This window comes from Chiroxiphia lanceolata, chromosome Z (assembly GCF_009829145.1).
Source record: "Chiroxiphia lanceolata isolate bChiLan1 chromosome Z, bChiLan1.pri, whole genome shotgun sequence".
Classification (NCBI taxonomy): Eukaryota; Metazoa; Chordata; class Aves; order Passeriformes; family Pipridae; genus Chiroxiphia; species Chiroxiphia lanceolata.
In genome coordinates, this window is record NC_045671.1 from 7,590,985 (window position 1) to 7,606,545 (window position 15,561).

General features: G+C 44.5%; 1 protein-coding gene across 1 annotated transcript; it reads right to left on the reverse strand.

The window, feature by feature from the left end:
* Positions 1-2,326: 2,326 nt before the first annotated feature.
* LOC116780958 (aquaporin-3-like) lies at positions 2,327-15,275 on the reverse strand. Its single transcript, XM_032676386.1, has 6 exons — positions 15,081-15,275; positions 6,542-6,668; positions 6,238-6,375; positions 5,612-5,730; positions 4,661-4,878; positions 2,327-3,948 (listed from the first exon to the last, which is right to left on the reverse strand). The coding sequence occupies exons 1-6, from the start codon at positions 15,186-15,188 to the stop codon at positions 3,780-3,782; spliced, it is 879 nt and encodes a 292-aa protein (XP_032532277.1). The 5' UTR covers positions 15,189-15,275; the 3' UTR covers positions 2,327-3,779.
* Positions 15,276-15,561: the final 286 nt, after the last annotated feature.

Below are 15,561 nucleotides of genomic sequence, written 5' to 3' on the forward strand. Positions count from 1 at the left end.
CCTGGAGGTGGTCAGCCAAGCACAACCAGCCTCTGCATCCCCAGCACCCACCACAGTCAGATGGAAAGCTGGAACTCAATTTGGGATAGAAGAGCTGCACCAAGCACTGACAGCCCCTTGATTCATGATGCCACCTTGCTCCCACAAGGTGAAACAGAGCAGGGTCTGGAGGAGATCAGCAGTGCTGCTCCCATTTTACAGAGGGACAAAGCGAACAGACCTTTGGCATGCATGCCAAAACACCTGCAGCTAGGAGCTTAGACCAGCTGAGAACTAGGAGAAACTGAATACTTGGCCATTTTTGTCTTGCCTTTTAAATTTTGTAGGTTTTAGGGTCAGAAGGGACAAATCCTGTCAATTTGACCTTCTGTAATGGAGAGGTCTGGGAATTTCCTCCAGTGGGACTTGCAGTTTGCAGTTTAACTGTAAGACCTTTTTGCAAGACAACCAGTCTTAATTTGAAAACCTCACACAATGAAAAATCCACAACACCTTTTAACATTTTGTTCCAACAACAAATTACACTCCCTGTCAAGCATGAATAGTTTAAATTGTAGATTTATTTCTTCCTACAAAGCATATTTCAATAGCTTGACAGCTGGAGTTCATCAGACCTAAAACCTGGATGACTGTATTTGGCCAGATGAGTCTTACTTCTCCAGTGACTCCAAAAGAAAGGCATTAACTACAGGGTGATTCACTGCCTCTGAAATCTAGGTATGAAGAAAAAAGAAAAATCTTCAGATTTGCATGGGCCTGCCAGGTAAATAATGCCCAGAAGGTCTCTCAAGGCTGCTAAATTGAAAACAAGCAGAACCACAACTTACAGCAATTTAAGGGTGTCTCCTGCCAGGGAAAATACCTTTTCATCCCCACACTTTAATAACTCTTCTACAGGTCTTGAAATATGGCATATCAAACTGTCCTGTGCACCGCCCTCCTTACATGGGTAACAAAGAGCAAAGACACAACCATGTCTCATATGAGCCAGATCCTTACAGAGGCTACGTTCTCCATAGCTTCCCATCCCCTGATGGCAGGGAATGGCTGCCCCTTTCCTTCTCTTAATGAAGAGCAGAGCTTGGTGCTTCTCCAACAGATCCCAGCAAAGCCAAAGTTTACACAGTTGGGATATGATTAAGACAAAAAAAATTTCACCTGAAACTGGTATGACATTTTATTGCTGTTTTAAGAGGTGTAATAATACATACCATTGAGGCACAGGTAAGGCCAGGATATAGAAGAAGGCAATTAGTACATGCCAGGAAAAACCAGGAGGAATGTGACAGGTACAATAACCAAAAAAAAAGAAAAAAAATCCAAACAAGAATCCACGCTGCTCCATGCTGCACCTTGGATCAAAAGTCTTAAGATTTGCAGTAAGAATTTTAATACATTGATCAAGTCAGTTGAAGATACAAAGTGGCAGAAGAGTAGAAAAAGGACTAACAGTCCTGAAGAGAATTGACCTTTGCAGCTATGTTAGTTGATCACAGTAATATACAAGACTGCTACAGATATTTTGAGGGAAGAACTTTCATGTTAGAAATGGAATAAAGCAGCATGCTGTCTGCACATAGAGCAAACCAAACAAACCTGGAAACTTTCTTGCCAAAAGCCATTTTATTTCTAGTTGTTGAATTGCAGGAAACCACATTCATCCAGACCTCACTGAATTGTTCAGTTTGGCAACATATGGGAAGTTAGGAGTTATTTTAAGGCAGCACAATTAATACAGGAAAAATACAGCAGTACACAAATCAGCCAAAGAGCAACAAGAATTTTATTTACACAGAACACAGGCTGGAAGAAAGCTGCTTGTGTAATTCTGTGAGCACTGGACTCAGATTTGTAGTACTTTTCCTTGCATGGTGTAGCTAATAAAGACAAAAAAAATGGTGACTCGGGCAATGTGCTGAGTGGGGCTGGCTGGACAATACATGGAATGCAGAGTGGGATTGCACACTCAGAAGAACTGTTAAGTGAGAGAATAGCAAGAGAATTTAAATTGCATGAAGGATGAATGACAAATACTTGCCCAATGGTTCTTTCTGCCTTAAGAATAAGATGCCTGAGAGCAGGGCACTCCCACTCCCCAGCCCATACCTTTGCCATTATATGGAGTGCAGCACCCCCTCGCTTCCCACCGGCCCCAAAAGGAAAAGGAATAAGGAATAAAACACAAATGGAGAATGTAGATGTACTGAAAAGGTTAATTCCCCTTTGTTCAGGCTGAAGAGGAAGAGGGCTTGGGGAAGCTATTCCTATAGATACTTCCGTGGTAAAGTTTGCTGACAGCTGCTAAAAAATACAAGCAACACTAGAATTTTACAGTGTGGGTATTGACATTTTATTTTTTTAAAAAGAAAAAAAAAAGAATACAACTTTTTGGTGACTGGAAATGTGTACAAAGACATGTATTTCAATGAATTCATGCATTAAAGAAACAATCTCTGAATGAGTTTCTCTAATGCACAGGACTCATAAATTCTTTCACAACCAATAATGCTTGTTTAAAATACTCTTCAGTAATATGGCATTGGGAGAGCCAGAGATCCCCTGAGATGCCAGTACTGCTAGTACAGGAGGTGCCTGACCTCAGTCCCTCAGCCATGAGCACCAGGCATACCCCAGTAATTCTGCAAGGTAGAAAAGGAGGTGCTCCAAACAATGCGATGCCTTAACCTAAGACCACCCCAGGAAAATCCAACAATATCTCAAAGCTGACAGAGAATCAGCAGTTCCCACACATCTCTAAATTAACTCATCCCAACCTTGGTGTTTAGTAACAGCTTTAAGGAGTATATTTATATATAAATCTACTAAAAAAAAAAAAACACACAACCCAAAAAAACAAAACAAACAACCAACAACAGTATTGTAAAATTTACATGAACACACGCAACTTTAGCAACACCGTGTTTCCAGTGGATCTTGGCTGTTAACTGCTTGCAGTTTATATACAAAGCTGATTATTTAGAAAGGCTGCTTCAGGGAGCCAAGCTTTCTTTCTAGGTTAGCCCCTGGCTAGAACAAGGATTTCCTACGTGTGATCCTCTAGGAGCTGGCAATATTAAAATTTGAAATTAGAACACCAGGCTGCACTTGTTTGTAAACATTTTGTCTTCATATTAAATTAAAATCCAGTACATTCTTACTCTCTGTGCTGGTGTTATGGATCAGTTGATTGATACAATGTTCTAGGAATTCATGGGAGATATAAGAAGTTTGACCAATAAAAATCTTTTAGACTCGTTAATTCCTGGTGTCAAGTTATTGACTTTAGAGCAACATCAAGCAGAATTTGATCCACAGTAGAATCACAGGCAAATTTTTTCCAGGATGTAGGAGTTTCCAATCCACACTAGCAAAACGATTTAAGTTTTGCATGATCCCCATTCTGCAGATTGGAACACAGGTTTGAAGGGAAGCAGTTTGCCAAGGTCACAGGCAGCATCAGTAACACAGCCTCAAAAGAGCTCCAGATTCCTGAACACCTGACTCATGTTGGACAGCAATGCCCACTCCTCTCCTGACTCCTACAGCCCTCAATCCCCTTCTATTAGGAAAAGATTACATGATACTGCATTTGGAAGAAGGCTTACAGGGAAATGTCAAAAGCAAATGCATCAGGGACATGAAAAAAAAAAAAAAGACTAGAATATCTCAAGACAGGTAAAAAACTCTTCCTGTTGTTCTTGAAGCTCTTCTTAACTTCTCCTCTTTGCCAGTTGCAGTCCTGAGTAATGAATACCTGCCAGATCAGCGTGGTAGCTTCCTCAGACCCTCTCCTTGTGCTTCACGTTAGCCAGCTTGACTGTTTCCTGCTCAGAGGCAGGTGGTGAAGGCTCATCGTGACATCCAATCATCAGCTGGTAGACTATCACTCCTGCAATTGCCCCAAGGAAAGGAGCAACAACTGGAACCCACCACCAGTGGTTGCAAGCCCTGGCAAATAAAAAGGAAGCGCACAAAGTAAGAACTGCAGCCTAAGCATTAGGATATTTGTGTTTGGATCTGGAGCAATGCAAGAATCTGGTCCAGTCCAACCATCACCACGGACTTGCACAAGACAATAGTACCCACATGTCTGCAGCGTTTCCAAGGCAGATATTGCCCCCCACCCCCCTCTGCAAGTCCAGGTGGCAAGCAATTCAGAACACCTACTTTAAGGACTTCCAAGACTATCTCTTTACCAAGAACAGAGAGAAGCATTTGCAGTGCCTAAACTAGGCACCTTCAGTTCCCTCCCACAGCTTGCAGGAAATCTGCCCTTGATAACAAGAATCCTCTGTTGCTCATGGCTCTCTTGATTTTCTCCAGAAACAACAAAATCCGAGTATAACAAACAACCCCCATTTTCTACTGATTAAAAAAACCAAGATATGCTCACATTAAAGGTACAACTGAAATTCTCAGGGATGATCCTAGATTTCCTCTTTGATAGCAAAGTTATGTCATTTGCTCTCACCACTGGAATCTGCCCAGCTTCTGTGCTTACTTAAGAAGTCAAAGCAGAGCAAACAGTGCCTTTTAAAAACATTTAGGCAATCCAAAGGTGTCTCATGGGTGCCAAGACTCTATCATGCCAGAGTGCATCTGTTTGGACTCATAATTTATTTTGCCTTGATCCACAAGGTTTTCATTGGCAAGAACTTACCCAAACACCTCTGTGCCCCAGCCAGCGATGGCTGTGAAGAGACGAGGCCCAAAGTCCCTGGCAGGGTTGACAGCATAGCCAGAGTTGAAGCCCATGGAGGTTCCAATAACAAGGACAACAAAGCCAACTGTGAAAGCCTCCAGCCCTGTAGGGACGGGGTTGTTGAAGGGATCAACAATAGCCAAGACACAGACAATGAGGGAGGCAGTGCCAATGAACTGGAGAGGGATTGGGAAGAAAAAGAAGAATTTAATACAGGTTAGTCTTTTAACCAAGTTATTTAACTCCTCTAGGACATAATTTTCTTAACTGGAAGAGCTGCACTAAGTCATCCCATGACATTATCAGACCACAGTAGACTGAGCACCCATGGGAACAGGAGAGTGGAACATGCTCCTCCTGACAGCCCATAGTGTCAGCCAAGCTCACACCTTTTTCCCTACCCACAGAAGAACTATGAATAACTGTTTAGGAAGCCAGGAAAGCTGAAAACATCTTCCTAAAGCTGCTTCCAATGTGCCATGGCTGGGTGGCAGCTGTCCCTTTTGTGGTAAGCTTAAGGAGACAGTCACATCCAAAAACCACCACCATCCCACACCCAGTTGATGTCTGGATTGCACAACAGCCACAGTAGAAGAGTGAGAGTGAGAAAGAGCCAACATTTCTCATGCTATGGCTCTTCAGGGACTGAGAGTAAATTATATTCTTTTTGCTGGTGTCTTGACCAGTGTTGTATCACTGGTTAACCCCCCCAACACCTTCTTGCTGTGAGGTCATTTCTGGCCTTGCTCTCTCTTCCTATGGGCTAGTGAGATACCCATGTCAGCTCCAAAAACGTTTCTGCTATCTTTTCTTAAAATTGCAATTCATTTTCTAACTAAAGGTGAGGCCCAGAACCACCCCAAAATATTCCTCTTCAAATGCACCTTCACACTCCCAGCACCATCTTACCTGGTCAAAGAATCCATTCACAACATTCAGATGCTCAGATGGGTAGGTGGCAAAGATACCAGCAGTGCCATTCTCTCCTATTGCGTACAGCCGGTTAGAGCCAAAAGCCCAGATGGCATCTAGAGGCAGGGATAAGAAAAGAGAAAGGTAAAGAGGTCAGTCATTTTACAACATGCATGGGACAGAGCACCCTGCTTGGAAAATTACTAAAACACAGGCTCCACAGAGCCATGAAAATTGAGGTAGAACTTCCTGAGCACCCCATTGCTGTATGTTGGAAACCCATTTGCTGTAGACCAAACATTCATTTGGAAATTACTTTTCTGGAAGATCTGTTTCAGTCCAGACAGCAGATAGAGGACAGGCTATTCAGTGGTCCACCAATCATTACTCAGGGGCAAAGAGTGGCACATTAACAATGCTGTTTGGCCTTCAGATTGATTTGAGGAGGCTTGAACCCATCATCATGAGAATGAGAAAGCCATCTCAGAAACACAGCAAGGAGGTTTGATGGATCTCTGCTCTGCAAGAAAGTTCTCCTCTCTGATCTGATAACTCCCTCCCTGCAGTGAGTCACAAAGAGCAGTAGTCTCACTCTAAAAAGCACACAAGGTTTCCACACTTACCGTAGTACAGCCCAAAGACTATGCCAGCTCCAAGGAAAGCCCCCAGGGTTTGTGCAAGGGCATAAATTGGCAGCTTGATCCAGGGCTCCCGGGCCAAGAAGCACATGGCAAAAGTGACAGCTGGGTTCAGGTGTCCACCTGCAGAGAGGTTGGTGGTTAATGTGCTTTTACAGGCAGAATTTTGGTCCCAGAGTTGTGCCAAGGGTCACTAGTTTCCATGACAGCACCTCATAGGAAAAGTACAGCCATCTAGGCCTACACAATTGACACAGGTGAAATCCAGCCTACATGAAGGCCCACATACCTGATATCTGTCCTGCAATCAGAATGCCAAGTGTCACAGCAAAGCCGAAGGCCAGGTTGACAGTCAGGAAACTTCCATGAGACCCTCTGCTGAGCACGATCTGCGCAACGGAGCCACAGCCGAAGAGCTACGAGGAGAAGAGATTGAAATTACCACCTGTTTCACATCAGGGCCAGTTGCTGACCCACATCTCCAACTGCTCCACTTAACACCTGCTTGCACCATCACTGCCTACTCATGACTCAGATCCCTTCAAAGCTTCAGTCTTTGGTCAAAGTACCCAGGTGTCAGCTCTAGGACAGGAGGGAAGGGAAAAGGGCACAGACAAACCTACCTCCTGGCAGAGGGAACCAAAACGAGGGCCAAAATCAAAAGCAAGATAGATCTACAGGAGGCTGGAGTTCTTTATCCAAATATCTAATTTTGAGGTGGTAGGTGAGACGGATCAGCCAGACAGCATCCTGGTCTGAGGTATTCACAGTGCAAGTATTCTGATGAGGGATATGGGTACCTTTTTGTTAAAGGCTAATAATTGTTTAACACAGTAGCACAAAGATAGGTAGGAAACAACTTTTTAATGCCTGGAAATACAGTCATGACTGAAGAAGGTCACATTCAGCCTGACATTCATGGAGTTCTCTTTCAAGCTCCATCAATTTCTTTGGACTTTTCAGTCCATATTCCAGAGAGCTTGCCATCAGCACAGCAAGAGTCTTGGACTCCTGTCCAAGATTAGGAGTGCACCAAGCACTTTGATGGACAAAACCTGTTTATTTTGAGTGATAAAAGTGTTTCCTAATAGCTAAGGAAAGCATGTGTTCTTGCTTAGAGATGTTTGCTCCAATCATGATCCTTCTCTTCCCAACTGCATGCAAAAGCCATCGTTCCTATGCTAACCCTTAACAACTCAAACCAGTTTTTCCTGAGAACTCTGTTCAGCAGTCATCCAGTTGGAGGATTTCTGTCTTGTCAAGTCTTTCCACTACTCACCATATAATTTAAAGAGCCCTAATTGTGATCATCTGTATGTTTGTGTCTTCCACTGACTCCACCCGAACTGATCCTTGGTGCATGAGGGAATATCACATCAGCAGGTACTGAGAGCATCCTTAAACTAGAGCAAAGATTACAGCTTGCTCATGAGATGCTCAAATCTAGGGATCAAGGCTTGACTTATTTCTTCTGACCACATTCCCATAACTACATCCCCACCAAGACTTTCTTCTTCCATGAACTCCATTATCCCAGAACTATTCACTCAATTGCCACAGAGGTGCTATCCACTCCTAGAGGATAAGCCACCAGATAGGCACCAAGGTAGCAGGGTTAGCTGTCTTCGCCTCTCCAGCCAGTACTGGACATGCCCATTGAACAACACACAACCTAAATCAGGGGCAAAGCCAAAACACAGGTAACTCATCCTCTCCCATCACCTTGACAAATGATGAATTCCTAGCAAAGCAAACACTGCACTCAGTCTGCTGTGAAAGAAGCAGCCAGGTAGGCTGCAGGCTGACTCATGAGGTGGACACTCTGTACACAGGTGCCTCTTGACAAGGAGCCAGGTGCCCAACACAAGGACCTTGTGCAGAAAGAACAAAGGAACCTGTTGAACTTGTTGCTTAAGGAGGGATAGCCAGCACTGCTCTCTACTGGGTGCAGTCAGAACAGCCCCTACAATGTCCTCACCAAGCTGGGAAACCATGGCAGAGGAAACTCCGAGACAAAGGCAGAAAAGATGACTCTTGTTTATTGGCAGCAAACAGAACCAGCTGTGCCCAAACCACCAAGGCAAGCATAGCTCCTATGGAGCAAATAAATACTGGCTGATGACCAGTATTCTGTTCCTTTCCTTACCCCTGACAAGCCCCAGCATGCTTTGGAGAGAGTACTTGTCCACGGTGTTTGCCTCTCTGAGGCCGCACAGCACATCAGGCTGACCAGGGAGGGGACAAGCCCACAAAAAGCTGAGTTTGGTAGGATTGACCCCAGGTGATTCCTAGTGATGAAGGTATTTGTGTTATTCACTCTGTAAGAACTGGCAGTTCTGCAAGTGCTTGGTGGTTGACTTGTTATACACATACCTTTTGGTTGCAAAAAACCGCAGAGTAAAGTTTTCCCACCTCCACCTCCCTGTACACCTGCAAAAGTCTTCCCTTAACCTGGGGGAAAGCCAGGTCTGCCATTTCTCAAGGGGTTATCTCAAGAGGTTATCCTCCTCTCCTCTATCCTACACCTGGCAATAGCTCTCCAGCTTTTCCTCAGAAGAGAGTCTATGGGCTGTGCAAAAACACCCTGAAGCCACTCCACAAGGGCATTACAACTGTTTATCAGATGAGCCCTGAGCATTATTAGGCTTAATTCACCATAGAAAACTCAACCCTCAGCAGTTAAGAGTACAGTGATATCATTCTGCACCCGTGGAGTCCACTAAACACGAAAGCATATTGTCATGCATGACATCCCTCCATGGCATTCGACTTTTAGGAACCAGTTCTAGTCACGCTTACACATGCTTTTGTGAAAAGTAGCTTAACAGTACATAGTTTTGTTGTGGTAGTAGCTATTAAAATTTTTAATCACACCAATTCCACTTCTGCTATCTGCTAGCTTTCCTTCAAATTCCTTTTCCCAGGTAATATGAGACAGGATACATTTTTTAAGTCCTCCTTGTCTGCTACTCACAGAGAAGTGTTTAGGAGCAGCTACCTTGAGCTGAAAGTTAAGGAAGGTCCAATAAAAGCAACTCAATATTTTTCCCTGAGTCTTTTAAGTCCACGCAATAGATGTAAGAGTTCTTAGGCAATATTGTACCACTATGGTCAGGGACAGTGGTGCACACCTAAGGGGGAGATGATATCTAATTCTTTTGATTTTAATAACCTGACTCCAATAGCATTTGGTTGTTTGTGGGTTTTGTTGATTTTGTTTTTTGCTTTTTTTAAAAAAAACCCACTACTGTAAGAACATCCAGCCAACAGAAACCCAGCTTAGCACCTCACAGGGTAGTGGGTGCAGCAGTCAACTGTTATACCCCATGATTCACTAGCCGAGTTCAAAAGCGGTTTTAATGTGGTAATAAAATGATTGCAACAAAGCATCACACTGATCTGTTAAAGCTACTCTCCAAGGAACTGAGGTCAATGCACCCATTAACCAGGTTAATGGAAGTCTGCTCCCTAATCTCATTTTACTGACTCCAGCAAATCTAATGGCTTTCCCTGCTGACAGAGAGGCTTCTCACTCCTCATGAGCTGATTCAACTCCTTGCACTAAATAACCATATCCATGTTCTGCAGGAACTGGCCCAAAGGTGGAGGAGCTGACAAACTCCATAGGGGAGGAGAACCCCCCTGTACTAAGGACACAACAGGTAGAAGCAAAACCAGGACAAGGCAGCACACTGTTCGGGGAAACTTCACTCTCATGAAAACCTAATCTCCCCATGTCCAGGGTGTGTTTCAAGACTGAGCAGTTTTATCTTGTCGCTCAAGATAAAAACACCCTGTCTCAATGTCTGAACACACCAAACCCCTGGAGTCAGTAAGGGCTGGTAGGAAAGGACCATGGAGGACAAAAAGAAAAGTTGCAACAGCTAATAAAGAAGCAAGGCCACCTTAGTTTTTAGGCAGACCACATGAAAAATGGCTTCATACGTGAGCTCAGGAGGAAGGTAGTGCTCAGCACTCCCCTGCACAAGAGACATGTTTCTTCCCTTTCTTTTCTCCTTTATTTGACAGTGCTCTTTTACGCCTTCAGGTGCAATACAAAAGGCCTGGGTATATTTGCTCTTGGACTTCAGACAGACTGATCTCTAAATGAAGATGGGAAAGTTTTGCTGGCATAGACCAGGAGGAGTGCAATTACCTGAATTACAACTTTTCTCCACAGCCAGCAAATAAACCAGGGATTAGGCAAGGAGCCTACTGTAAATCTATCCTAATCACCTGGGTGGATGGGAAGGACTGGTCAGCCCTTGCTGGTAGCAGGGAAGATGCCAGAAGGGCAGACAAATCATGAGTCTGTTCTGAAGGGAGAGACCCTGAGATATTGATGGATGATTTTAAGCTTTGGGCACACAAAGGGCACCACTCTTTATATCAGAGTGAAATTCAGGACTATCCTACAGCTCCTTCCAGGGAGAAGGCAGAGAGGGAGGGAGTGCACCACGCAGAGATCTTCCTCAACTCCATGGCCTGTGTGGTCAGGTTTCTGCTTTTCCTCAAAGCATCTCTCAAACAACCAGACTGGTCACCATTTTCAATTTCAAAGCAAGGAAAAACCTTAGACCCGAGAGTCCAGCTTTTTGTCCAGCACAGCTGGAGGCAGCATGGGCAGAAGTAGTCCTGCAGGGAAGGGCAGCAGCAGATGGTCTGTTATGTTACAGCTCTTCACACATCACACGCTGTCCCAGAGCCAAGGTAGGGCTGCAGGACCCAAGAGATAAGAGAGTCTAAGGAAAACTGTGCCCCACACACATCACATGCTAACCAACACTGAACAAAGCTGGAGAAAAGAGCAGCTTTCAGTCAAGAAACCTGAGCAACTTTCAGCACAGGAGTTGGGCATTAGAGAGGAAATTCACTGTTTTAGCTTGTTCACACGCACACACGGAAGCAAAAACACTTATTCTGATAACCCTGGTATTGCGCAGACTAAGAGGCTTTAACTGTTAGAGAGACCAGTCTGGTGGAGTTTTCATCACAAGGTTGGGCACTCCTGGAGGAAAGCTGCCTTCCCACCAAGGGCAGGTCTCGATGTGTGAACTGTCCTGTTTGTAGGAAGAAGAAACCTCCTGCTCCTGCACAGAGACAGCAAAAAGGGACAGTTTTGGACAGTTAATGAAGAGCTTCAACCTCTTTTGTTGGAAGAGGTGAGGAAGAGAAGCAGCAGTGCTGCCATTCCCCACTCCTCAGCACCCAGTAGCCCAGACCCCTTGCAGGGAAGAATCAGCAGCACTTAACATGCACAAATATTTCCGCCTGCTTTACCAGCCTAGCAAAGCGTTAGCAAATCAAAGAAATTTTTAAAATTATGTGTATATATATGTACATATAAAATAAAATCACACTGCCAACAGTTAACTGAGGTTCCCCTTGCCTTGGTCATCCCCTTAAGTGAGGCTCCCTTTGCTCCAGTTATCCAAACCACTTTGCTGTTTTGGTTCCTGTGGTCTGCAGCACACTCACACTTCAGAAAGCTCCCACCTAGCCACAAAGTCAAGGCAGCACTGATTGAAAAACAATTAGGAATTGTTTTGTTCTTTCTTTGTGCCTGTACAACAGTGAATCACAGTGAGTCCCACTTGGAAATCAGTCATAATCCACACATTACTTCTCCTGCAAATTCAAAAGCCAAAGAAAGCCAGCTTTGGTATTTGCAGCCAGCAGAGCAAGGCAAACAGACCTTTAAGAGAGGCACGGACACCAGCCGCTGGAAATCTGGTGTTAGTGAGTTGCTACAGTAATAACACAAACAGCAAGCGACTGGGAAAACGCCTTCAGCATCGGTGTTGCTTAACTACTGCCAGCAAGTGGTGCTTCCAACACAGGTATAAAGTTCAAGCCCAAAGTGCCACTCAGAAAGCGCATTTTGAAGAGGGAAAATGCCAATTTAAGTATCAAAGGAAACTTATGTAAAATCCACATTACTATTTTTGCAACAGCGGGTACACTACCCACAGACTAAATAAACATCATACAAGGTGCTGCACACAGCAAGAGTGGCTTGCAAATAGACAGCAACTCACTTTCATCCTCTTCAGGGCTGCCTTGGTTGGATTATTTTCCTTATCTTTAAAAAAAAAAAAAAAAAAAAGGTACTATTCTGCTTTAATGTTAACACCCCTGAAATGACTACCCTCATGACAGTGGGGTTGGAACTAGATGATTTTTAAGGTCCACTCCAACCCCAAAACCATTCTATGATTCTACCTTCACAATAAGAAAAATAAAATCAAGCACTAGGTTAATTCTTTCAGGCAATAAGACTATGCAGGGGTCTGCAATAGCTTTTGTCTTCAAGAGTTTGAGAAAGCTGCAGTCATTATGCAAGTGAAGGGGAGGAGGGAAGAAGCTGAAGCAGTGCCAATATCCACAGTGGGACGAGTTTTACATTACACAGTGAATTTAAAATAAGCTACAAACTTTAAAAGTCTCCCTCTCTTGGGGCTCAAGAAGTTGATTTTAACGTGAACAATATAAAACCTTAAACCCATCCCTGATACTGTTCTGTTCTAGACATATTTGTCTTCAGTAAACTCCATTTCTCATTAAGAAAATTTCATGGATCCCAGGTTGGATATTTTACTGCCTGAAGCTCATGGTATTTACTGGGGTCCAATGCACCTAGATGCACACACACACAGGCTTGCAAGAGGGGCAACAGGGGCTTCTTCAAGCCATAGAATGAAATTTTCTCTCCCCAGACTATCCAATTCAAACTATTGTTCAGGCCATCTGAAAAGGGAAGAGAGTTGCCTTCAAGTTCCCTTTCTGCTTCACATAGATGATATAATAAAAAGATGCAAAGGAATCCAGGTGGTAGGAAGCAAAATAAATCACTTTTCTTCAGTAAAAGTAAAAACTGTGAGTGTCCCTTTATTAAGAATAGACTGGGACAACACCAAGTCAGAAAGGTCTTGACTGTCTTGGACAGCAGCTCAGGAACTCCGCACACAGTGAGGGCTCTGCTTGTTCCCTTAGACACACATATGCACATTTTAACACCACAGGTTTGGCACTCCAGAGGACAAGACATGTGTTACCCACTTCTGCCAGTGCAGCCTCCAGCATGGCCAGTGGGTGCCCATTACCACCCTCATTTTGGAGGCTGCTTATGAGTTTGAACCAAACCCTTCCTCAGGCTCTGAGCAGATCCCAGCTCCTCTCCGTCTGGAGAGGCAAGGCTTTAGGGAAAAGTAGTCTCTGTTGCGCCAACTGGTACAGTTAGAAGAAGAAATAATGTTTTTTGAATCATAAGCCCTTCTGGAATCCATATGGCTAAAGGCTTGCCTTATTTCTCAGCAATACTAACTTGGCTATCAGGAGACATTATTCCACCTTACAGGTATATCCTTGTTTCAATCCTGAGACCAACTGCAGCAACATCAGTGATTCATAGACAGCAACTTTCTAGCTGTTAATCACTTTTCTATCAACTCCTACCCACCTTAATTCCAAATAACCCTTCCTTAAAAAAATCAACAGGACTTGTTTGCAAACCACCAAAGCTGGGTTGCTCTGATAATACAGACATTGCAAAGCTGCTTTCTTTAAAGTGCGATAACACTTTACAGGGTCTTAGCAGAGTCCCCTAAGCTCGCATACGAGACTCACTCACCCTCCTTTCATCATCAAAAAATAATCTTATTTATGAAAGCATAGAATTGCATTGCTCTTCTTGTGTTGTTCCCCAAGTGCACATACAGCTTCATCAAACCTTCCTCCACTTTCAACTCCTCCAACCATCAGATTTCTCTCCAAACAGTCCAGCCATCAATTACAAGGAGGTGTAAACCCATAGTCACTCCACTGAAACATCTAGGGTTGCTCTGGATTTACACTATCTCAGAGGAGCTTGTACCTGCACACATTCACCGGGTGAACACCAACTCATTTCTGCTGCAATATCAATGCACCAGACCCGGGGCACATTGGGCAGTCCTGCTTTCTTGGACGCAGATGCCCAAAGCCAGACATCCCTGTCACAGTTTTTCTACATCAGTGTTTAGTCCCCACAGCTCATACACAATTGCCCCAGCTGTTCTCAACTGTCTTTAACTTCAGAGCAAGTTGGGGCTGCTTAAAACATTTGCAACCTAAGGCACTTACACACACATTTATCCTGCTTTATCCCCTCATATCCCATGCTTTTGGAAACTGAGCACTAAAACAGGCAGAAGAGTTTTTTCACCATTTACCACTTAAAAACACGCAGACTGACAGCTCAGTGCTGTCACACACACACCGAGCACGAGATCCCCATCGGCACAAGCTGCCATGGTGCTGTGCAGCCCTGATGAAAAGACCCTGGGGAACCAGCAGCTGACAGCAAAGGGGCACTGCAACAGTTTAAATTCTGGCTACTTCTTTCTCACAGGATGCGTGAGCAGAACGAAGTGAGGTGAGGGGGAAAAAAAAAGCTTTCACTTCCTCGGGTGACAGCCCTTGCAGTATTTCGGTGCCAAGATAATATCCCAGGGCTGACAGAAAGGAAGTTTTGAGTGATCTCTAGCAAAACGCTGCTTACACAGAGGCATTTTGCTCCCTGCACTTCGCAGATACACAAAAACTCCCAAACACCCAACAAGCTCTGTGGACCCCACCCTTTGCCACACACCCCAAAGTTCACCCTAAAGCAACTTGCATGAAATTTTTCCTGTGCACAGGGACTGTCCTCTAGTCCCTTTGCAGCAGGTTGCACCAGAGCTGAGCTCATTCCCGATGCAAACCCTGGCAGCAATGCAGCCCCTTCACCAGGACCATTTCCCCCACACCCAGGGGCTAGAGAGCATCCCTACACCACAGCCCCCACTCACCACCAGGATCAGCGTCCCCAGGCACTCAGCCAGTGCTTGCCGCACTAATTTGTTTCTGATCCTCAGGTGCTCCTCAATGGTAGCAAGAACGTCCTTTTGCCGCCCCATCACAGTAGAGGTGCTGGTCAAGTGATGTCAGGCAAGAAGCAGCTGCTGACAAAGCCTCAGCAAAGTTTCTTCCCCAGCAGAGCTGCCTTTGCTTATAAATAAGTTCATCAATGCCTGACACACCTCCTGGGTAACCACACCCCTTCCACCCGCTCTTCAAACCCAACTTTTTTTTTTTTTTCCTCCTTTTCAGCGTGAGACAGCGTGGGTGGTTTTCTTCATTTGCTTTATTGCTTTCACAGGTGAGCAAAAGCTTCAGGAGCTTCAGAAGAAGGAGGAATTAACCGTGGTAAAGGTGTCCCGCTCAAGCCACTCTTGTTCTCATCACCACCTAAAACATGGGACCCTATCTGCCCTTCTCAAGCTTCAGCTA

Bases quoted from the DNA above. Each gene is read 5' to 3' on its own strand.
- LOC116780958 (XM_032676386.1), bottom strand. From the start codon at position 15,188: ATGGGGCGGCAAAAGGACGTTCTTGCTACCATTGAGGAGCACCTGAGG. The intron at 6,669-15,080 runs GTGAGTGGGGGC...TTCTCCTCGTAG, and splicing joins TGGGGACGCTGATCCTGGTG to CTCTTCGGCTGTGGCTCCGT. The intron at 6,376-6,541 runs GTATGTGGGCCT...ACCTCTCTGCAG, and splicing joins GATTGCAGGACAGATATCAG to GTGGACACCTGAACCCAGCT.